We start from the raw sequence: 24,063 nt of genomic DNA, 5'->3' as shown, positions 1-24,063 counted from the left end.
CCACTAGCTCATCCCAGGTTAACTCAAGCGCGGTAAATGTAGGCACTGGTACATCTCTTCTCTCTGGTTATGGTTCATTTTCCTTTTGCCTACATACACACATTGAATAGTCTGGCCTATTCTTCACATATTCTCCTCTGTCCTCATACACCTGACAACACAGATTACCAAACAATTCTTTACTCAAGGGGTTACTGCACTGTAATTGTTCAGTGGCTACTTTCCTCTTGGTAAGGGTAGAAGACTCTTTAGCTATGGTAAGCAGCTCTTCTAGAAGGACACTCCAAATTCAAACCATTGTTCTCTAGCCTTGGGTAGTGCCATAGCCTCTGCAACATGGTCTTCCACTGTAAGTGTTCTCTTTCTTGAGGGTACACTCGAGCACACTATACTATCGTATTTCTCTTCCTGCTGTTTTGTTAAAGTTTTTATAGTTTATATATACTCTTCTTAAAATATTTTATTTTTCTTTCCTCTCTGTGCTATTTTCTCTGATGGAGTCCCTGGGATTATAGCATCCTGCTTTTCCCATTAGGGTTGTAGCTTAGCAAGTAATAATAATAATAATAATAATAATAATAATAACAATAATAATGAGTTCTCACACATGTGCAGCATCTGCCCTGTCCAATCCATTTGTAAACAAACTGGGATACCAGCTGATTTTCCCTCAATTCAATCTGCAATATAGGCAGATGAAGAGAAGGAAAACAGGAGACAGGCTTTGAAACTGAGGAATTATTTTTTTTTTCAAACCTTACATACCCTTATTGATGATAAATACCCTACTAACTTAAGTACGGCAAGTTTGGAAGCCTCTTATTCTCCCAAGACTGTTTATATTACAGTAATTAGATTTCAACGTCAAGGTAGATAGAATCAATAATATTGTTGTCTCAGATTCAGAAGAAGGTTATCAATTCCAGTTCCCATTTACTCCTTAAGACTTCTATAATGCAGAGATGTGCTGATTTGTATCAGACTCATCAAATGCATAATATTGTCCTAAATTTTAAATGTATTGCCGGTCTTGACATCACCACTGCTCCTCATAAACAAAATCAGGTTTTGCAAGTTGGTTAACTTGAAGAAATGCTTTGTGGGTAATCAGGTAGTGAGTCTTCTTGAATCAGTTTCCTTAGCAGATTCCATATGTGTTTAATCATTTTAATTAGTTTCCTTGATGAATTTGTTAACAATCTTGCATTGGGAAAGCATGGTGTTTCAAGCAAAGCATGAAATATCCCCCTTCCAGATTGTGATACACGTTTATTGCATTTTAAGTTGTCTTCCCTGATGAATTTGTTAGTATTTCTGCACAGGGAAAGAACCTTTAAATTACCGTTGTGAGGGGTACAACATTGTAAACAGGTGACTAATGTTTGATTTTTGTAACAGCCAAGGAGGGCAAGTAATTTTGAATAAAAGAAGAACTACAGAGAGAACCGATATACACACCAAAACTCTGTTTCTAACCAAATTAATAATGAGCACAGAGAGCCGTTGTCTTTTGCGGAGTTGATAACGATATGACACACTAATACTCAGTTACCTGTCAAGTTAGTTGTGAGTCTATAAAACTCAACTTATTTAACTTCCTTCGTTACTCTCAGGAGGCTAGCATACCTTCTCTTGTGGAAGGTAAGTCTAACTTGCCAGCCCGGTTTCTTAGACTAGTCTGATTTCCATAGTTGGGTCTAGTGTTCATAATTACATAGTTTCCCATCAGTAAAAGTTCTGACTGTTCACTGGAATTTACAGAGTTAAGTTCCTTTTGAAGTCACAAATTCTTTAAATACTTCAGATCCTTCTATAGCTGAACCCTTGTTGTTCTGCATCCCTAGTACCTATTAGACATGTAGCTTGCAAGATGGAAGGCCAAGTAGGTAATCTGGGCTCTTATATCTCTTCTCTTACAGAGTAAGGTTTTCATATCGTAGAAGCTCTTAATTTTTATCTAACTTGATTTTTATAAATATTTTTGTTATTGGTGATGTATCAGGCAAATCTGGATGATTACAACACCTTCTGAATGACAGTTCATTCCCATTCACTTGCAAACTTGGCAAGTAACTCATCAGGTGTTTACTTTAGTTGGGTAAATTCTACCACTAGTGGTTTTATTACCATTATGAGTCTGAGGTATAAAGAAGACGTAAATATCACACTGGGTTATTTGTATTCAGAGAACAAATTTTGTTAATAATAATAAACGTTAATTCACAAATATAGTAATACATCATTATTCAGGAGGTGCCTTTTGTCCATGAGCCTCTGCATAAGCATAGCATTAATATGACAGTTGTTAAAAAGGAGGAGTAAATTAAGTACTCCTGATATCTTGATGATAAAACTACTTTAAAAACCTCTGATTAGCCCCTTTTTGTTGTTAAATTGTTAGCACTCTAACAAAGAATGGATGCTAATTTCATTTTAAATTAGTCTTTTTGGGCTCAAGCCATGTCATCCTGATGGAAGGCTCCTTCAGTAGATTCCTTAGGGTATATTTGACTACAGTGGATATTCCCAGTGAATTAAACTAAAGGTTATCACAGAATTCTAACTTCTGGCGCGAGTACCCTAAAGGTTTCCCTCTAGAATATCGGATAACAGCAGGGGATGCATGCATTAACACGCCACATAGCTATCTGCACCCCATATAGCGTTAACGCTTCGCTGGGGAAAGGTGGCGGGATAACTGAGGAGCTGCTCCAAAGTTACCCTCCTTCGTTACTGCTACGGTACTCGAGATGTGAACAAACAGCCGCCATTCTGTGTGACGTCACGTCCGTCTTTATTCCTCGCTTTGTAGCTTCTACCTAGCAGTGATTTTTTCTGGTTAGCTTTTTTGATCAGTGTTCATCGTTCACCATGTCGCAGCATTCAGCCTCGCCTTCTTCTGGAAAGTTGAGTACTGTACCATGTTCAAGTATTGTTTAAATAAGCTCTGGCCGTAAAGTAACGATTATTTATCCTTAAATCTTGTGTTTTGTGGCAGAGCTGTGCCTTGACTGGAGGCGCCATTTTACGACACCGCTGTTCGCCTCGCATGCTATAGTTAGTTAGCCAGAACAGCCCTCCCGGTCTTATAACTAATTAATATCATTAGTTATTTAGTCTTCATTGCTAGGAATTATTTATATTATGCTGTTAGTATTCATTTAGGCAACCAGTGCTTGCCTAACCCCTTGCTAGATCGCTAGCCTAGCCCCTAGACTTGATAGCCTAGTGCTCATGTTTGCTTTGCATGATATAATAAGTGTTCCTAAGTTATTATAATGAAGATATAGGCTTTTTAAACATACTAGATACAGTGCTGCACATGTGCTTTCGCCTTCTAGGGACCATACAAGGGACCGTGTTTGGTCTGACGTACCACACTCCCCTAACCCAACGTTGGGGCCCTCGTATGCTTCCTATATCCCCCTCATCTACGGGTAACTCCCTCTGGGTAGCCTCGTTATATCCTATCCCCCTGCCCGGGTTAGTTCATTTTGAATTAGTCTTTAAGTCTTTTGTGCCTTAAACATGTTGGGACTTGTATTAGCATAGCCTGTTACCTAACCTCACTAAATGTTTAATTATAATACCCTCCTTTGAGTCTATAACTTACATTTAGGGCTTGGAAGCTACTTTACTAATACTGTAGTTTTTATGGGGGGGTTAATAATTTAGTAAAAGCTAATTTACTAATTGTTTTTGGGGGTTAATAATTTTGTAAGTGTTAGTGAAATACTTTCTTTTTCAATTCATTCTAGTGGTTTAAATAGCTTTATTTTATCATAGAAGGCTAGGCTTGTTGATTATAGAGAGAAACATGATATTGCTACCACTTCAAACTTTGTCTTCATTACAGTTATTTAGTTAGTTTTTGTAAATCAGGAATTTAATGCCAGTAATTCCTTTTGTAACAGCTGAGAACTCAATTTAATTCTCAGCTCACAGTAATATTTCAGGGCTAACCTACCCTGTTTCGAACCCTAACTAAATTCCTCAAGTGATAACTACCGGTAGTAGTTTTAATGAACAGAAAGTCCTTAGTTACAAACATTCAAAAATACAAACACAAATCCAACTGAAATCATAAATCCTAGATATTCTTCCAAAAGTTCACATACTGTACTGTAATAAGATACGAAATACTGTAAAAAAACTATATATCAATTACAGTAAATAAAATAACATGATATTTACTGTATTCCATATGAAACAGGACAATTTGTTCACTTTTTGTATCATTACTTTTTAAGCTATAACCCTAGTTGGATGAGTAGAATGCTATGAATCCGAGGGATCCAACAGGGAAAATAGCCCAGTGAGGAAAGGAAATAAGGAAACTACAAGAGAAGTAATAAACAATTAAAATTAAATATTCTAAGAACAGTAACAACATTAAAATAAATCTTTCCTATATAAACTATGAAAACTTAGACCATGGTACAGAGGCTACGGCACTATCCAAGACTAGAGAACAATGGTTTAATTTTAGAGTGATCTCCTAGAAGAGCTGCTTACCATAGCTAAAGAGTCTCTTCTACCCTTACCAAGAGGAAAGTAGCCACTGAACAATTACAATGTACTGGTATACCTCTTGAGCTAGGAAGAATTATTTGGTAATCTAAGTGTTGTCAGGTGTATGAGGACAGGATATGTAAAAGAATAAGCCAGACCATTTGGTGTATGTTGGCAAAAGGAAAATGAGCCGTGACCAGAGAGAAGGGTCCAAAGGAGTACTGTCTGGCCAGTCAAAGGACCCAATAACTCTCAAGCAGTAGTATCTCAATGTGTGGCTGGAAATCGTACACATGGGAACCAGGTTAGGTCTACCCTAAGCCAAAATTAAAAAAAAAAAAATGACATACAAACAGCTTCTTGGAACCTATTACGTTAGTAAGTTGAGGACATTCTATAGTTTCCTGTAAAGTCTAGTGATACACGGTATCTACCCGATCTGAGTTCTTCTTGCAAAGCCTCAAATACTGAATTTACATTGCCCTTCAACAGCAATAACACCAATCTCCCACATTCAATTGTTCCTAATGATTTCACGTTTTACATAATTGGGTGAAGTAAAGGATATGCTGCTAATTCAGCAATTTTTTAACTTTGGTTTAAACATGTTTAACTAAAACTTCCAAATATCAATGCTATTAATGAATTTGTATCTTATTTATTTTCAGCTCTGCTATGCCAAAAATAAGAACATATTGTAAATCAAAGATAAGAAGGAAAAATAACTATATTATTATTATTATTATTATTATTATTATTATTATTATTATTATTACTATTATTAGCTAAGCTACAACCCTAATTGGAAAAGGAGGATGCTATAAGTCCTAGGGCTTCGACAGGAAAAAATAGCCCAGTGAGAACCCGAAATATGGAAATAAACTATGAAAGTTAATGAATAAAATTTATAATATAACTTGAGATCTTTAAGATGAGAGACTTGAGACTATGTGAGTTTCTTCAATATAAAAACATTAGGTTCAAGTTTGAACTTCACAAGTTCCACCAATTAAACTGCTAGATTAGGAAGATCATTCCACAATGTGATCACAATTGAAATAAAATCTCTAAAATACTGTGTAATGTTGAACTTTATGATACAGAAGGTAAGACTGTTAGAACAAACTGCATACCTAATACTACATATAGAATGGCATAGGTACAGTCTAAGAAGATCCGAATGAAATCTTAGTACCACATCACTGATATGATACCTTTTCTATACAACTGGCTGATGTAATTCAATTATACAATAATACATACACATACATATACCAAGGCACTTCCCCCAATTTTGGGGGTAGCCGACATCATCAAATGAAACAAAACCAAAAAATGGGACCTCTACTCTCTACGTTCCTCCCAGCCTAACAAGGGACTCAGCTGGTACTGCTAGGGTGCCACAGCCCACCCTCCCCCGTTATCCACCACAGATGAAGCTTCATAATGCTGAATCCCCTACTGCTGCTACCTCCGCGGTCATCTAAGGCATCGGAGGAAGCAGCAGGGCCTACCGGAACTGCGTTACAATCGCTCGCCATTCATTCCTATTTCTAGCACGCTCTCTTGCCTCTCTCACATCTATCCTCTTATCACCCAGAGCTTCCTTCACTCCATCCATCCACCCAAATAATATACAATTGGCACCAAGAAAATGAGAAATAATGCAACTTAAATAGAGATAAATAAGTAAACTGCATAGATAAATTTAATTAACCATTTCCAAATTACTAAGTACGTATGGCAGTACAGTACGTAAGGGAAGCAATTTTTCCAAAAAGAAAAAAGAAACAGAACTTACCTCCTTTGAGATACAGGAACAAGGTCTTCATTATACATAGCTTCACACGTTATGTGCGCACAAAACTGTGTGTAATGGTTTTGTGTGGCGGGGTTACAGGTGTTTAAGAGAATATTCAAACCCAATGGTTTAAGCGACAGGAGATATCGCCGCCACATAGGATCATCAAACTGTAACCCAAAAGCCGTTTGACGATCGTGTGTAAGCGACAGAAGGACACTTTCCGATTCTGAAATAAAGCAGAAGTATTTTCCAATTGATTCAATAACACAAAATTCATATAAGAAGGGTCACAGTTTTCTTTGGGAGAAAAAATTGCAATACAAGGGGGAATATGGCAATTACAGAGAAAATGATCTGAAATGCTATTAAAGTACAGTAGTACCTCAGTTTACGAGTTTAATTACCTCCGCCAAAGAAGTTGGAAGGAGGCTATATTTTTGCCCATGTTTATGTGTTTGTTTGTGTATGTGTCTGAGTTAGTTTGTGAACAGCTTCCTGGCCACAATTTTAATTGCAGAGTAATAAAACTTACAGGGATTAACTATTATGTAAAAAGCTGGAAATTATTAAAATTTTGGAAGGTCAAGGTCAAAGGTCAAGCAAAATGTCCAATTCACATAATCAGATATAAAATCAGACATCATTGGTTCATACTTGAGTGTATGGAAATCCATGCCAATCAAGGTTAAATTCGAGAAATAAGGTGCAGCGGCAGAGGATTGCGTCTCCTCAGTGCTTTTCTAGTTTGCTCTGGGAGTGAGCTTGCAACCTAAACTGTTTGTAAACTAAAACAACTTTTCCTATAAGAAATATCACAAGGTTTAAAATAACTGTAATTTGTATTTTTCCTAGGTATACAATGCAGGGTCCTTTAATAGGTGTAGGATTCTAGCAAAGCTGGAAACTCTGCTATTAAGATTTTAAAACAAGGTGTCGGTAATTACAGGCGTGTGGCAGGGAAGCCCCAACCCCTGTCAGCTCACTGAGTAGCAATTTTTACCTTTGCCTATAAATTGCGAGGCGGATTAAGACAAAGTTAAAGGACTCAGATTTGAACATCTACAGAAAATATGGAATTTTCATAGTAAAATCAATATCAATAATCCTTACCTGGATAATTTAGGTAGCCCCGAATCTCAAAAACTGCCAAAATTTTAACGGCATTGGCAATTTTGACCTCTTATTCTGTCCTCATACTGACAACACGTCCGGCTGAACCGGCTGTCCATTCACTATGACAAGCAGTTATGATCTAAAAGATATGGGGAAGGATGGGTGGGACTCGCTATATCATCCAGGTAAGTATTACTAATATTAATTTTATTATGAAAAATCTATATTGATAAACATTACTTTAGGATAATTTATCTAGACTGATTACCTCCATTGAAGTGGAGGAGTGATCTGGAAAAATTTTCCATTCTAGACAGGGAGAGAATAGGAGAAACGAGAAAAATGCAGGAAAACCACCAACTGAACTCAGAAAATTAACTTGTTTGGCCAGCAAACAGAGACAGGTAAACCAAGGATGAGTTATTGGTCAGAGCGAATGGTGTAAGGGAAGAAACCAAGGGGGAACTGTCTAAACCAGAGACCCCACCCTTTGTCCCTGAAAAAAAAAAGATAACATCCTATCACTAGGTTTTTCACGAAAAATGATATTTTAATTATAAAATAAATTTTTGAATATACTTACCCGGTGAATATATAATAGCTGCAACTCTGTTGCTCGACAGACACATACAATAAAAACTCGCCAGCGATCGCTATACAGGTTGCGGGTGTGCCCACCAGCGCCAACTGTCGGCCAGATACCACTCTCGATGTAAACAAAGACTCAATTTCTTCTCATCCCACTGCGTCTCTATTGGGGAGGAAGGGAGGGTCGTTTAATTTATATATTCACCGGGTAAGTATATTCAAAAATTTATTTTATAATTAAAATATCATTTTTAAATATTTAACTTAGCCGGTGAATATATAATAGCTGATTCACACCCAAGGAGGTGGGTAGAGACCAGAGTTAAATATGTTTACATCGTATAAGCTAAGAGTTTTTTATTTCATTTTGGCAGTTATCAATATAACAAAACCAAAATAAATAGGTACCTGGTAAGGAAGTCGACTTAGACGATTACTCTGCCTTGTAAGTACGTCTTCCTTACGGAGCCCAGCGATCCTCTTAGGATGCTGACAGACCCCCAGGAGCTGAAGTATCAAGGGCTGCAACCCATACAACAGGACCTCATCAAACCCCTAATCTGGGCGCTCTCAAGAAATGACTTTGACCACCCGCCAAATCAACCAGGATGCGAAAGGCTTCTTAGCCTTCCGGACAACCCATAAAAACATTAAAACATTTCAAGAGACAGATTAAAAGGGTATGGAATTAGGGAATTGTAGTGGTTGAGCCCTCACCCACTACTGCACTCGCTGCTACGAATGGTCCCAGTGTGTAGCAGTTCTCGTAAAGAGACTGGACATCTTTCAAGTAAAATGACGCGAACACTGACTTGCTTCTCCAATAGGTTGCGTCCATGATACTTTGCAGAGATCTATTTTGCTTAAAGGCCACGGAAGTTGCTATAGCTCTAACCTCGTGCGTCTTAACCTTAAGCAAAGATCGGTCTTCCTCACTCAAGTGTGAATGAGCTTCTCGTATTAACAATCTGATAAAATATGACAAAGCATTCTTTGACATAGGCAAGGATGGTTTCTTAACCGAACACCATAACGTTTCAGATTGGCCTCGTAAAGGTTTAGTACGAGCTAAGTAGAACTTAAGAGCTCTAACAGGGCATAAGACTCTTTCTAGTTCATTGCCTACGATCTCCGATAAGCTAGGAATATCGAAAGATTTAGGCCAAGGACGAGAAGGTAGCTCATTTTTGGCTAGGAAACCAAGTTGCAGAGAACAAGTAGCTTTTTCTGACGAAAACCCGATGTTCTTGCTGAAGGCATGAAGCTCACTGACTCTTTTAGCCGAGGCTAAGCATACCAGGAAAAGAGTCTTAAGAGTGAGATCTTTCAGGGAGGCTGACTGTAAAGGCTCAAACCTGTCTGACATGAGGAATCTTAGGACCACGTCTAAATTCCACCCAGGAGTAGCCAAACGACGCTCCTTAGAGGTCTCGAAAGACTTAAGGAGGTCTTGCAGATCTTTATTGTTGGAAAGATCTAAGCCTCTATGCCGGAAGACCGAGGCCAACATGCTTCTGTAGCCCTTGATAGTAGGAGCTGAAAGGGATCGTACTTTTCTCAGGTATAAGAGAAAATCAGCTATTTGGGCTACAGAGGTACTGGTCGAGGATACGGAAACTGACTTGCACCAGTCTTGGAAGACTTCCCACTTCGATTGGTAGACTCTAATGGTAGACGCTCTCCTTGCTCTAGCAATCGCACTGGCTGCCTCCTTCGAAAAGCCTCTAGCTCTCGAGAGTCTTTCGATAGTCTGAAGGCAGTCAGACGAAGAGCGTGGAGGCTTTGGTGTACCTTCTTTACGTGTGGTTGACGTAGAAGGTCTACTCTTAGAGGAAGACTTCTGGGAACGTCTACTAGCCATCGAAGTACCTCGGTGAACCATTCTCTCGCGGGCCAGAGGGGAGCAACTAACGTCAACCTTGTCCCTTCGTGAGAGGCGAATTTCTGCAGTACCTTGTTGACAATCTTGAATGGTGGGAATGCGTAAAGATCTAGATGTGACCAATCTAGGAGGAAGGCATCTATATGTATTGCTGCTGGGTCCAGGACTGGAGAGCAATAGATTGGAAGCCTCTTGGTCAGCGAGGTTGCAAAGAGATCTATGGTGGGTTGACCCCAAGTCGTCCAAAGTCTCTTGCACACATCCTTGTGGAGGGTCCATTCGGTTGGAATTACTTGACCTTTCCGACTGAGACAATCTGCTAGGACGTTCAAGTCGCCCTGGACGAACCTCGTTACTAGGGAGATGCCTCGATCTTTTGACCAGATGAGCAGGTCCCTTGCGATCTCGTACAAAGTCAGTGAGTGGGTACCTCCCTGTTTGGAAATGTACGCCAAGGCCGTGGTGTTGTCCGAGTTTACCTCCACCACCTTGCCTCGAAGGAGATACTCGAAGCTTATCAAGGCCAGATGAACCGCCAAAAGCTCCTTGCTGTTGATATGCATGCTCCTCTGACTCGAGTTCTACAGACCTGAGCATTCCCGACCGTCCAGCGTCGCGCCCCAGCCCAAGTCCGATGCGTCCGAGAAGAGAACGTGGTTGGGTATCTGAACTGCCAGGGGAAGACCCTCTCGTAGGCTGATATTGTCCTTCCACCAAGTCAGACAAGACTTTATCTTTTCGGAAATCGGGATCGAGACCGCCTCTAGCGTCTTGTCCTTTTCCAGTGAAAAGCCAGATGGAATTGAAGAGGACGGAGGTGTAGCCTTCCTAGCGAGACAAATTGCTCCAGGGATGACAGCGTCCCTACCAGACTCATCCACAGCCTGACTGAGCAGCGTTCTTTCTTCAGCATCTTCTGGATGGAGAGCAGGGCTTGATCTATTCTGGGGGCCGACGGAAAAGCCCGAAAAACTTGACTGTGAATCTCCATTCCTAAAAACAGAATAGTTTGGGATGGGACCAGCTGTGACTTTTCCAAATTGACTAGGAGTCCCAATTCCTTGGTCAGATCTAGAGTACAATTGAGATCCTTCAGACAGCGATGACTGGAAGAGGCTCTGAGAAGCCAGTCGTCCAAGTACAGGGAGGCTCTGATCTCCGATAGCTCGAAACTGGTACCCCACATTCCTGTAAACAAACCTCAGAAACGGTTGGGAATCCGGGTGTATAGGAATGTGGAAGTATGCCTCCTGAAGGTCGAGAGAGACCATCCAGTCGCCTTCCATAAATGCTGTCAAGACAGCCTGGTAGACTTCATCGTGAAGTTTGTCTTGACAATGAATACATTGAGCGCACTTGCCTCTTACGTACTCCTGCAGTGAACATGGCTGCCAAATCATGGAGCCATCCCTGAGGGACTTGTCCCTGCAGAGAACGTGGCTGTCAGATCATTGGAGCCATCCCTGAAAGCCTTGTTTATGCATGACATAATTGTACAGCAAAACTTCAAAGGCTCGAAAACAGCTGTGAAGTTGACCTGTAAAATCTTGGAGCGTCTCCTGGCCAGGCGCCAGGGAGAGTCTACGAGATTTGAGAAGTCTATCTGGGCAGAGGCAGGAACTCCCAAGCCGAGAACTTCTCTCGTGTCATATCAGACTCTCGCTCTATAAGCCAGTTTAAAAGAAGGGAAAGCAAAGGCTGTATCCCCCAAACTCCTCCTGGTGATAAACCAGTCGCCTAGCAAACGTAAAGCTCTCTAGGAGAGCGAGAGAGCACTAGCTTATAAAACAACGGCTTCGAAGTAGCTAGGCCTAGTGTAAGCTCTGACGTTTAGGCGAACGAGGAGCAGCAGTTACAAAAAGATCCGGACAAAGATCCTTAAAAATCAGCATGATTTATTTAAAGTCCATAGAGGGCTAAGCAGCTTTAGGCTCCTCTCCGTCTGACAGAGTCCTCAAGGGAATATCAGTAGGAGGGGGAACAGCAACTTCCTCATCTAAAGGAACCTTGCCCGATAATAGCTGAGTCTCAAGCAAGGGAGAGACCTACCGTGGTGGCAATGCTTTACAAGCAGAGTCCACACGCACTGGTGCATTAGTAGCGGACCAGGACGCAACGTCATGTAACTGTTTGACAGTCTGTGAACTGTCAACAACAACAGGTGCGAGAGACCAGGACGCAACGTCATGTAACTGCTTGACAGTCTGTGAACTGTCAACAACAACAGGTGCGTGAGGACGCACAGCGTCCACTCGAGACTGCTTTGACTGCCTAGACTGAGCAGTCAAAACAACTCTAGAATGCGGAGGTTGACGCACAGCGTCAAAACAAGTCAACTCCGATTGTTAGCGAACGTCCTGAACGTCAATAGGAGCATCAGCAAGTGGCCTAACGTCCAAATGTGGCTGAAAATCCACACGAGACCGCATCGAGTGTGGTTCTAAACAACCTGACTGACGTGACTTAGCTACGCCAACGTCAACAGGACGCACAAAGGAACGTTAGGTTGGCTGAAAGCCAGGATCTCGATGAGATAAACGGCTAGGCTCAACGGACTAATCGGCAGAATAGTCTTCCATAAGGGAGGCAAGCTTATTCTGCATGTCTTGCCGTACAACCCATTTAGGATCAACGGAAAAGGTTGCGGTAAGAGACGAGGGTAACGTCTGTGACCGCAAAACCTTGCCAACAAAAAGACTCTCGGAGTCTGTGTTACGCTTTTGTTAGGCGGCGAGCAGTCTTCCGATGACTGCATAGGGTCAGAGCTGTCCTAATGGCTACAACCAGGACGCTGGACCTGTCCTGAAAGGACTGACTTTCGCTTAAGGGCCTCGAAACCTTGTTTCAGGTTTCTTATGCGAAAAGCCTTAGGATGACGAGGACAAAAACGTCTCTCTCGCCTTATGGTAGGGGTGATCTTGGTAAGATACACCCGATACCATAGAGGGAACGTCTGTTCGCTGATCAAGGCCTCTCGAACCCATAAGTCGTACGACATTACTTCTCCCCTGGGCTTGGGAGCTTGCAAGAGGTCCCGGACTAGGCGAACGACAGGCACGAACAGACGAACCCTCGGTCGCAACACTGATAACACTTTGCGCAATATCACTTTATCACTACGATTTTCTGTTTAGCACTTATTTCATTGAAATCGAAACTTTTACTGATTTCTACCTGAAGCACGCAATTCTAACCTCATCAAAAGGTAGTAATAGCGAAATCAGTCGTATATTGCAAGCACATTAATACCAGCAAAAAACAGTAAACATATTTTAAGATAAAAAATTCAGTGGATGGGGAAGAGACTAAACACTAGTTCATTCAAAACTACGTTTTCAATCTCTCACCGTACATTGCCTGGGGACGAGAATAAAAAACTAAAAACGTTTTATTCTTTCTCCCCGTACAGAGACTAGGGACGAGAGTAACTCGAGAACAACGTTACCCGCTTGAACGGAACGTTTTCTCCCCTCTCTCTCCCTCCGTCTCTATCTCTCTCTCTCTCTCTCTCTTGATTACGCACCTAAGAGAAGAGCCCAATTATATTTCGTCAAAAAAACATGTTATTTGACCAAAGGAAAAAAACTGAAAGGTTTTTCAATTAAAAAGTTCCTTTAAAATATAATTTAAAACATTTAAGCTTTGAAAGAAGAATGAACAAAACGTTAGAATCGATTTGCTCTTTCTGCAAAGTGAAACCGTGATACTCTCTCTCTCTATCGTAACGATAGAGCGCAAACTGCGTAGCATAAATAAACTAAACGTTAGTTCATCTTTGAAACAGTACGAAGACTATTCAAAGAAAATCTTTCATAAAATATCTATTAAAAAATATTCATTTAAAAAGTTTTAAATCATTAGCTCTTTAAAAGCTATTTACGATTGAAAGGGCTCAACGTTGTTTAACTTCAGTTTCCAAGTTAGGACCGCCTACTCTCAGGAAGGTCGCATATAAACAAATCATTAAAATTTATTTTTTATGTTTATTAAAAATGGAAAGTTAATCAAAGAGGCCTAATAAAGGCGGTGAGATATAAAATATATAGAGGAAAATCTATAATTAATTTATAACGTGATAAGATAATTGCTAAAAGCCTAAACACACTTCCGTCTAAGGGAAGGGTCGGCCATTTAAAAGTCAAAGAGAGTCCATACTCTCTTTGTCATCAAAAAAATTAAATCTAACCAAAAACGAGTTCAAGATTTAAGATGAAGATAAAACACCTGCACTGCGAAAGCTCAAACCAAATTAAAGTACTTCACCAAATATGATGGGAAAAACTCCAGGTTCTACAGCGAGTAAAAGTACGTCTTGTCGACACGTCGACAGAGAAGAAATTGAGTCTTTGTTTACATCGAGAGTGGTATCTGGCCGACAGTTGGCGCTGGTGGGCACACCCGCAACCTGTATAGCGATCGCTGGCGAGTTTTTATTGTATGTGTCTGTCGAGCAACAGAGTTGCAGCTATTATATATTCACCGGCTAAGTTAAATATTTAAAATTCCAAAGCACAAGGTACCCAAAACAGATGTGTATTCTCTCTCAAACATGACGCAATACCACATTAAAATATAAAAGAACATTACATATGCCCTTGTTCATATTTCATACAGTCACATAACACTCCAGCACCCCAGCCTGCCTGCCTCCCTCATCCTGGCACATGTACAACACCTAGAGGAAGAGGCACGAAAAGTTAGCGACAACAACTCAGACCAAGAAGTGTTTGAAGCACTCCCCTAGTCTTTAGTTCGGAGAACAATGAAGGTGTGACAACATGGCCCAAAGAAGCCCACAAAAGTACCAGCACTACTGATTGCCACCCATTCCTCTTGCCTGGATCTGAGAGGAAAGTAGCTGCAGTAGTTGGCACCTCAGCCCTGATGAGTGAATGCCAAGATTATATGTCTAGACTCTTGTCAGGCACCCACCAGACAGGAGTGGACCTAACAAAGATGTGAAAAGACAATCGACTGGTCTCGTGAAGCACTTACTAGATCTATTATTAGGCGAACAATGAGGGAGTGAAAACACCTTTCCCCCAAAAAAGTAGCCAACTAAAGAACCAACGCTTCTGACTGCCACCCTTCCTTTGTGCCTGACACAAAGATGAAAGCAACTACAGTACAGTACCTGAAAACTTGGTCCCGAGGAGAGTGTGCTTAGGCAGACCGATTGGCTTGGTGTCAGGTGACATTGGAGGAGTTACCCACACCACCCAAAAGCAGCAAAACACACCAACATCATCACATGACACATAAATCTCTGAGAAACTGGCACTAAGAGGAGAGGGGTATGGGTAGGTGTCTCAATCACAAAGAGTAAATGCATGGTCAGTCCCACTGGTCTAGTGTTTGGCAAACATTGAGGAGGTTATCATAACGCAGCCCAACGACACCAGCACCAATAACAGCATCATTATATGCCACCTGACCCTCGTGAGTGGCTGACGCCATGATGGGAGGGGCATAAAGTAAGTGGCGGAATATTCACAAGGAATGAGTGCCTGGACCAACTGATTGGTTTAGTGTTAGATGACAATGGGAGGGGGTATCACAATGTAGCCCAAGGTACCAACATACCAGCATTATCACCTGCTCCTTGACTCTCGAAGGAACTGGCGTCGAGAGTAGTGGAAAACGGTTACAAGGCGACTCAGTCACAAGGATTGAGTACCTGGTCAGTTCGGCTGGTCTAATGTAAGGCAAACATTGGAAGTATCACAACGCAGCCCAGTGGCTCTGGCACCAAGACCAACATTACTAATTGCCGCCTATCTTGTGTGACCAAATGTCGATGAGAGGCAAGGGATTGGTAGTCAAGGAGCAGCCTCAACCACTTTGGAGACAGGGATGTTTCTAATAAAACAATCATTGTACTGACTGATCCATCACTGGGCTCTTGGCACCGGACCTTCATGAACACCAAGACACCCAGTCCAAGAAACAAGCTGCCCAGAGGGGAGACAAAAACTCTTAGACAATGGATTTGACACCTTCCGAGGAGATACAAACAAAACGCGAAGAAATCACGGAGAGACAATGCCCTAACAGGACAAGGAAATAAGCAAACTCCATGCTGCCCACAAAGAAAACCAGGGACGTCAAGGGGGAAGCCTGGAAAAGAGAAGTGAAAATGCCTCTATCTTCTGAACAATTCTAAGAAGACAGTGAACCAGGTCCTCTCCTCACCTAACTACATGGCAAAAGAGCGCCTACTCTCAAAAACTCTCATGACAGATACCAAGGAAGCCTGGAAGAGAGAACTCGCCATAAATGAGTCCTCAAAACAAGTGCCTCCTAAGAGCGGCAAGACTTTGAGCGGCAAGACTTTATGTCTATTATCCCTTTAGTGGGCCACGGAGGGAGACCCCACCTCCCATGTAGTGTGAAAAGGGGCAAGAGCAAAAAAGTGCAGCCTGCTCCCACGAGGAGACTGAAACCAGAGGGAAGAGGGCTTAAAGAGACAGTGACTTAGTCCCCAAGGGTGAGGGCTAGGACAGTTGATCAGTCGCGAGACAGAAGCAGAGCGGAAGGGGAGTTGCAATGGATGCCAAAGGCACCTGCATTGAAACCATCGCAACAAAAAGCCACCTGCCTTATCATCATGAGAGACAGAACCAGATCCCTGAGGACAAGAGAAGCAAGAAACTCAATGAGTCTCACCTAAACATGAAAGCCACACTAAATACATAGGAAGCAGGCACCTTTCAAGGAGAAGAAGGACCAAAAAAACAGCGATCTTAGACAAGGAAGACCAAGAGCTCAAAAGACCTCGAGTGTGGAACTAAAGTCTGAAGACCAATCAAGCTTGTGATACTCGATGAGTGGGCTTGCCTGGCTAGAGCCAGTGGTCAGATACCCAAGAAGAGAAACCAACCAGCCAACTAAGCATCCTAATCTAAACTCAACACTATGTACACTAAAAAAGGCCTTCACCCAATTTGCAAAGAGCTAAGAATGCTGCACTATTTGTTGAGCCGCTACTACAGGTCCCTGAAAGAAAGTGTTGAAAAACTTGTAGGTACAATCCCTTAGGTAATGGGCTGTGAAGGTCATCTGGTGCTTTCAGGATCCTGCCTCCAAAGATGGCCCTACTAACAGGTTTCTTTTAAAGGCTAAGGTAGCTCCCACTTCTCTGACTTTTTCAGCATTAGCCTGGGATGGTTTTGCTGGGTCACTATCTGCTTGATGATACTTACTGTCTCTTGAAGCCAGTAGATGGTGTTCTTAGACATGACAAATTTGGAAGTAATTTGTATTTTTCCTAATGATACAAACATGTAGCTATTTAGAGGGGTATTACTTTCAGCGAAGCTGAAAGACGAGCCATTAGATTTTTACTGAGGGTTAACCACCCACCTGCTAGTTAGCAGGGAGTGGGGGGTAGTAACTATCCCTTTCACTCCCACTCCTGGGCTGTCAACCATCCTTTGCTTGGAGGTAGGACTTCATGGGGGACTGGTGCTGATGTGCCAATCTATATAAATAGCTACAGGTTTGTATTGCTTGGAAAAATAAAGATTACTGCCAAATTTGTCATTTGTTCCATCACTAAATACAAACCAATGCTATTTACAGGGGTTGACTTACCATTTAGAAGGTTGGAAGTCCTTGCCAATCTGGATTTTGGCTTTGACCCAAGGATTCCCCTTTATGTGCTTAGTGCATAAAAGGTGGAAACCCTACACCTTCCTAAAACCGTACTATGCATGGTTCGCAACCTACACAAGCTGTGTGCTTGTGTTACTAGCAATCTGACCGTCAAGGTAAAAGTTCTTCCATGTCATAGGAAATCTTCAGAGGTCACCTAGACATATCCAATACCCCCCTCAATAGGGTATGGGCACGTAACAGTATTGACACAATATCAGGTTATACAAGGGAACAATCGTTTATCTGCAGTCGGTTGAGGTCAATTTTGCAGAGGACACTGGGTGCTGATTTCCCCAAGAAAGGGGATGAAGAAATGGAGCCAGTCATTCTTAATAATTTATTCAGACTAATCCTGGGTAACCTTTGCCCTCAACCTCCTTCTACTTGTCCATCATAGAGCTTGAGGTGTTAAACCAGTTGTTGTAAAGCCACCACAGGACCAATGGAAAATTTTTCCATGCTCCTGTGGGTTAGGTCTTGCAGGTAGTGGTCATCTGAAGCTTCCACACTCCAGCTTGTGGCATCTGCGCCACAGAGTAGTTTCATTTGAATGCCATGTGCTCTGGCTTGACCTGTCGGAGGAGGATCAGGATTCAGTGCCAGATCAATGACCTAGCAAATCCAGGCAGAGATGGTGTTCTTCTTGATCCCCCTAGTGACCTTCCCCATGCTGACGAAGAGTGCTGGCACTTAGGAGGGAGCTGCAAATGTCCTTTTGAGTCTTTGCAATAAACTTAGGGATGAAGTTGAGGCTTTACCTCTCCCCATCCCCATGAATGGGCAATGTTATATGAGAGACCATAAAGTTCAGTAACTCTATTGGCTGAAGCCAAAGCTAGTAGGAACACTGTCTTCAGAGGAAGGTGGCAATCTGTTGCCTGGTGTAATTTTTTGTAGGGAGGACCCTCCAGGGACTGAAGGATCTGAACCACGTTCCAAGGAGGAGGTCTCACTTCCGTCTGGGGTCAGGTAAGTTCATAACTTCGTATGAGGAGAGAAATTACAGCGATGAGGAAATATCTACTCATTTCTGCTTAAAGGCGGGACTCAAGGCTGAGTGGTAACCTTTTTACTGCCGAAACCGGCATGTGCATTTCCTCCCACAGGTGTATAAGGAACTACGCTCTTGCTGGAATAGTGGCATCGAGGGAAGAGATATCCCTTCCATGACACCAACCGCAGAAGACATTCCACTTTGCTTGGTAGACTGATGCTGATGATCGTCGCAGATATCCAGCCATTCACTTTGCAACGTTGAAAAATCCTCTCCAAGTGAGGAGGTGCTGGATAGTCTCGAGGCATGAAGTCGTAGCATAGCTACATCTTTGTGGAAGATGTTTGCACATGGCTGTCTGAGTAGACTGTGTCGTGGAGGGAGTTCTCTTGGAAGTTCTGTCAGAAGCTGCAGAATGTCATAGCAGAGCTATGAGAGTCATCGAGAGATTGACTGATGTTCTGGTCTTGTTGAGTACTCTTCTTATCAGATAGAGCGGGGGAAAGGTGTAAACATCGAAGTTGTCCCACCATCATTGGAATGCATCTTGCCATAGAGCCTTGGGGTCCGGCAATGGGGAGCAGTAAAGTGAAGCCTGAAATTCAGGGATGAAAGTCAAGGAACCCAACAAAGTCAGGACTTGGTTGGCTGCTTGGTGATTCAATGAACACTCGGAGCTCACTATTTGAGTAGCTCTGCTTAGGTTGTCTGCGAGCACATTCCTTTTGCCCAGAAGGAAGCAAACTGATAGAGTCACCAAGTTGTCTTCTGCCCATCTCAGGATCTCTCCTGCCAGATGGGATAGGGGCTGCGAAAAGGTACCGCCTCATTTTTTGATGTAAGCCACTACTGTGGTGGTGTTGTTCATCAACACCACCGAGTGGCCTGCCAGGAACTGTTGTAACTGTTAAAGGGCCAGGAAGGCTGCCCTCATCTCTAAGAGATTTATTTATTAGTAACTTTTGGATTCTGACCATAGGCCTGAGGCCGTGTGGTGCAGCATGTGGGCCCCCACCCTTCTTTTGATGCATCTGAAAAGAGCATCAAGTCAGTGGGGAGGACGAGAAGGTCGACACCCTTGAGCAGATTCTAGTCTGCCACCCACCACTCAAGGTCTGTCCGTTCCTCCAATCCTATCGGAACTAGAAATGTCCAGGGAATCGTTGGATTGATTCCAGTTGGACTTTAACCACCATTGGAGATATCGCATCCTGAGGCAGCCATTCGGAACTAGACGGACCAGGGATGATAGATGCCAGAGGAGACATACCACCTCTGGGGTGGGAGTTGTTCTTGTCTGAGGAATGGTCTTGCAACCTTCCACAGCCTCACTACCCTGTTGTCTGATGAGAAGGCTTTGTGAAGGTTGGTGTCTATTATCATACCTAAATATACCAGTTGTTGAGAGCGAAGCAGGGAGGACTTCTTGAGGTTTACCATGATCTCAAGATCAAGGCAAAGCCTCAGAAGGTTGTCACAGTGCTGAAGAAGGGATGACACAGAGTCTGCTAAAATCAGCCAGTCGTACAGATAACATAGGAGACGGATGCTGATTCTGTGAGCCCAAGATGACAATAGGGCGAACACTCTCATAAAATCTGAGGTGCTGTGGAAAGACTGAAGCACAATACTTCCTTGAAAACGGATGTACTGGGATCTAGAAGTATGTGTCCTTTAGGTCCAGTGTGCACATGAAGCCCTGTGGTCTTACCGCTTGTCTGACCGTGTCTTCCATGCTGAACGACGTTTGTTTGAAAAACTTGTCCAGAGCTGAGAGGTCAATGTCTGGTCTCCAACCTCCAGACACCTTTTCCACAAGAAAAAGTCGACCGAAGAAGCCTGGGGAGTCGTCAAGGACCTCCTGAAGAGCGCCCTTCTCCAACATGGTTTGGACTTCACCTCGGAGGCCAGCTCCTTAGCGGATCCCTATGCATAGGAACTCGATGGAACTAAAGCCTTGGTCAGTGGAAGGAGAGATTGTGTGAACAGGACGCGTTACCCAGAATGAATTACAGAGATTGTCCAGGGTTCGGCCCTGAGCAGTACCTACCTCTGACAGCAGCGATGCAGGCATCCCCCCACTGGTGGACAAGTGGGAGGATTGCCCATACTAGCGGTTGTAGCCTCGGGCACCTCCCCTAGGATTCTTCCATCTACAAGAGGATTTGGATCCCTTCCTATCTTTAGTAGGAAAGGGTCTCTTAGACACCTTCAATGTAGCCAAGTTAACTGCTGTCTTACTCGTTGGTGGTTTCTGCTGTTATTTCTCCTGCAGAGGTGGTGGTCTGTAGGGCCGAGATATCATGGTCCTAAGAAGAATGGAGTCCTGTTGGATTTCCTCTATCTCTCTGTAGCCCGTTCAACAAGGAAGAACCCTCCAGAGAGGAGTTTCTCTGTCTCGTCACCTCATTGTGTGGGACTAGGCTGTAGAATCTTTCTGCTAACAAGTCCCTGCACCAGAGGATGGTGTTTGCTCACAAGTTTACAACTTGGTGAGCAAGAACTCAATAGTTTGAGTTCCTGATAGCAAAAAATTTCCATTGCCTTCCTGGAGCTCTCCTTGGACCAGTCTTCTGTCCTCACTGACTCAACCAGAGGTCCAGCCATGAAGTAGCCTGCATAACATACTTCACTACCTTCTCCTGATTAAGGATCTCAGAAGCAGAGAACGAGACCTACAGACCAGAGTGTCTCTCATCAGACAGAACAGGGGAAATGCATAAATGTCGATGTTGTTCCACCGTTGTTGGAATGCATCTTGCCAGAGAGACTTGGGGTCTGGGACTGATGAGTAAAACGACGGGAGCCTCAAGCTCAGGGCCATTGCAAACAGATCCACTGTCAGAGAACCCCACAAGGTCAGGACTTTATTGGCTACTAGAGGATCCAAAGACCATTCGGAACTCACTATCTGAGCCGCTCCGCTTAGGTTGTCTGTGAGCACATTTTTGCCTGGGATGAAGCGAGCTGATAGCGTTACTGAATGGACTTCTGCCCATCTCAGTATTTCTATTGCCAGATGGGATAAAGGCTGCGAAACAGTACCACCTTACTTGTTGATGTAAGCCACTACTGTGGTGTTGTCGCTCATAACCACCGAGTGGCCCGCCAGGAACTGATGGAACTGTTGAAGGGCCAGGAAGGTGGCCCTCATCTCAGAGATTGATGTACTGGTACTTTTTTAACTCTGACCATAGGCCTGAGGTCGTGTGGTGCATCATGTGGGCCCCCGTCCTTCTTTTGAGGAATTTGTGAAGAACAACAATTCGGGGGGGGGACGAGAAGCTCAACGCCCTTTAGCAGATTCTCTTCTGCCACCCACCACTCGAGGTCCGTCTGTTCCTCTGGTCCCATGGGGATCAGAATGTCCGGGGAATCGAAGGCCTGATTCCAGTTGTTCTTCAGCTGCCATTGGAGAGATCGAATCCTCAGGCGGCAGTCGGGAACTGGACGGAACAGAGATGATAGGTGCCCAAGGAGACATATCCACATCTGGGCTGGGAGCTCTCCTCATCTGAGAAAAAGTCTTGCAACTTTTCTCAGCCTCACCACCCTGTCATCTGATGGGAAGGGTTTGTGAAGGTTGGTGTCTATAATTATTCCTGGATATACCAGTCGTTGAAAGGGAAGCGGGGATGACTTCTTGAGGTTTACCATGATCTCCAGATCTTAGAAAAGCCTCAGAAGCCTGTTTCCGTGCTGAAGAAGGGTTGCCACCGAGTCAGCCAGTCATCCAGATAACGTAGAAGACGGATGCCGATCCTGTGAGCTCTGGATGACACAAGGGCGAACACTCTCGTGAAGACTTGACCTGCTGTGGAAAGACTGAAGCATAGCACCTTGAACTGGTATTTCTTGTTGTCTAGACTGAATCTGAGATACTTCCTCGAAGACGGATGGATTGAGATCTGGAAGTATGCCTCCTACAGGTCCAGTGTGCACATGAAGTGCTGTGGTCTTACCGCTTATGTGATCGTGTCTGCCATCTCCATGCTGAACGAAGTCTGTTTGACAAACTTGTTCAGAGCCGAGAGGTCGATGACTGGTCTCCAGCCTCCAGACACCTTTTTCACAAGAAAGAGTCGACTGAAGAAGCCTGGGGAGTCGTCGAGGACCTCTTGGAGAGCTTCCTTCTTCAACATGGTCTGGACTTCAGCCCGAAGGCCTGCCCCTCTGCGGATCCCATTGCCAAGGAGCTCTTTGACACTGGAGTCTTGATTAGTGGAGGAAAGATGACGTGAACGGGACACAATACCCTATACGAATCTCAAAGACTGTCCACAGTTCGGCCCTGAGCTCCATCCATCTATTCCAACAGCGATGTAGGCATCCCCCTACTGATGGACAGTGGGGGGGATCACCAATCCTAGCATCTGCGACCACAGCCGCCTTCTCTAAGATGTTTCCCTCCACGAGAGGACTTGGAGCCTTTCCTATTCTTGGCAGGAAAGGGCTTCTTAGACACCTTGTCTTTAGCTGCAGTCCTTTTTGAAGCTGGTTTTGGCTGGTTGGTCTGTGGGAGGGCTGGTGGTTTGTGGGTCCTAGGTGTTACGGCCCTATGGACAAGAGAGTCCTGGTGAGACTTCCTCCATCTCTCTGCCACCTGCTCAACATCTCCCAGGTCAAACAAAGAGGAGGCTTGCAGAGAGGAATTCTAAAGTCTCGTAATCTCAACGTGTGGGACCTGTTGATGGAAACTCTCAACTACCGAGTTTCTGCATCTCAAGATGATGTTAAGCAACAAGTTCATGACTTGGTGGGCGAGGAACTTGATAGTACGAGTGCCTGAAAGCAGGAACGTCTCCATCTCTTTCCTGGTGCCTTACTTGGATAAATCCTAGGTCTGCACCAGGTTCTCCAAATGATCTTAACTAAAGATCAAGCCATGAATTAGCCTGCATGGCATACTTCACAACTTTCTCCTGGTTCAGAATCTCCGTTGCCGAGAACGAGACTTGAAGGCCAGAAAGTCTTTCCAGGGAAATTCCCTTCATTAATTCCTCTAAGGAATGGTATGGATGAAGAATTGGGAGGGGCTCGTCAAGAATCTCATAGTATCTCCTTTGCAACACCTGGGGGTGGGAGGAGCTTCAAGGATGAACCTGAATGAAGCATTACAGAGAAGTCTGAGAGCTGGGCGGAATCCTTCCCCCTGGCACTCTTCAGCCCCTGAGACCAGGGCAAGGGTGTACTAGACTTTAGGGGCTTCTGAGTGCCAAAGACACAATCGAGGACCGTGTCTTTTCCATCTTGAGGAGCCATCGCTAGGTCTTCTAACCCGTTGAAAGACCCCATGTAGGCCAGAACTTGCCAAAAGGCATGTTTTGACTCTCTCTGCTTGACTTCACAAGGAGTGACACCTAGATCGTCGTCTTCTACCCGCGAGACATAATCTCAGGGTGGATCGAGGTCAATGTAGTGTCTGGTCGATGGTCTGACCCCCTCTACTGGTTGGCAGTGTCTTGGAGTCCTTAGATTCCCTCCTAGGAGGGAAAAGGGTCTTCAGAGCAGGTT

General features: G+C 43.5%; 1 protein-coding gene across 6 annotated transcripts in view; it reads right to left on the bottom strand.

The window, feature by feature from the left end:
* Positions 1 to 24,063, bottom strand: part of l(2)k05819 (transmembrane protein 94-like protein l(2)k05819) — a 420,286-nt gene that overhangs the window by 279,895 nt on the left and 116,328 nt on the right. For all 6 annotated transcript variants that reach the window (XM_068379965.1, XM_068379935.1, XM_068379940.1 and 3 more), the window contains exon 11: positions 6,314 to 6,542. In XM_068379965.1, the coding sequence (XP_068236066.1) occupies positions 6,314 to 6,542 (229 nt within the window). The remainder of the gene's footprint in view (positions 1 to 6,313; positions 6,543 to 24,063) is intronic.

This window comes from Palaemon carinicauda, chromosome 1 (genome assembly GCF_036898095.1).
Source record: "Palaemon carinicauda isolate YSFRI2023 chromosome 1, ASM3689809v2, whole genome shotgun sequence".
NCBI classification, from domain to species: domain Eukaryota; kingdom Metazoa; phylum Arthropoda; class Malacostraca; order Decapoda; family Palaemonidae; genus Palaemon; species Palaemon carinicauda.
The sequence above is the reverse complement of the archived record's forward strand: the minus strand, read 5'-3'. Positions and strand labels throughout refer to the sequence as shown.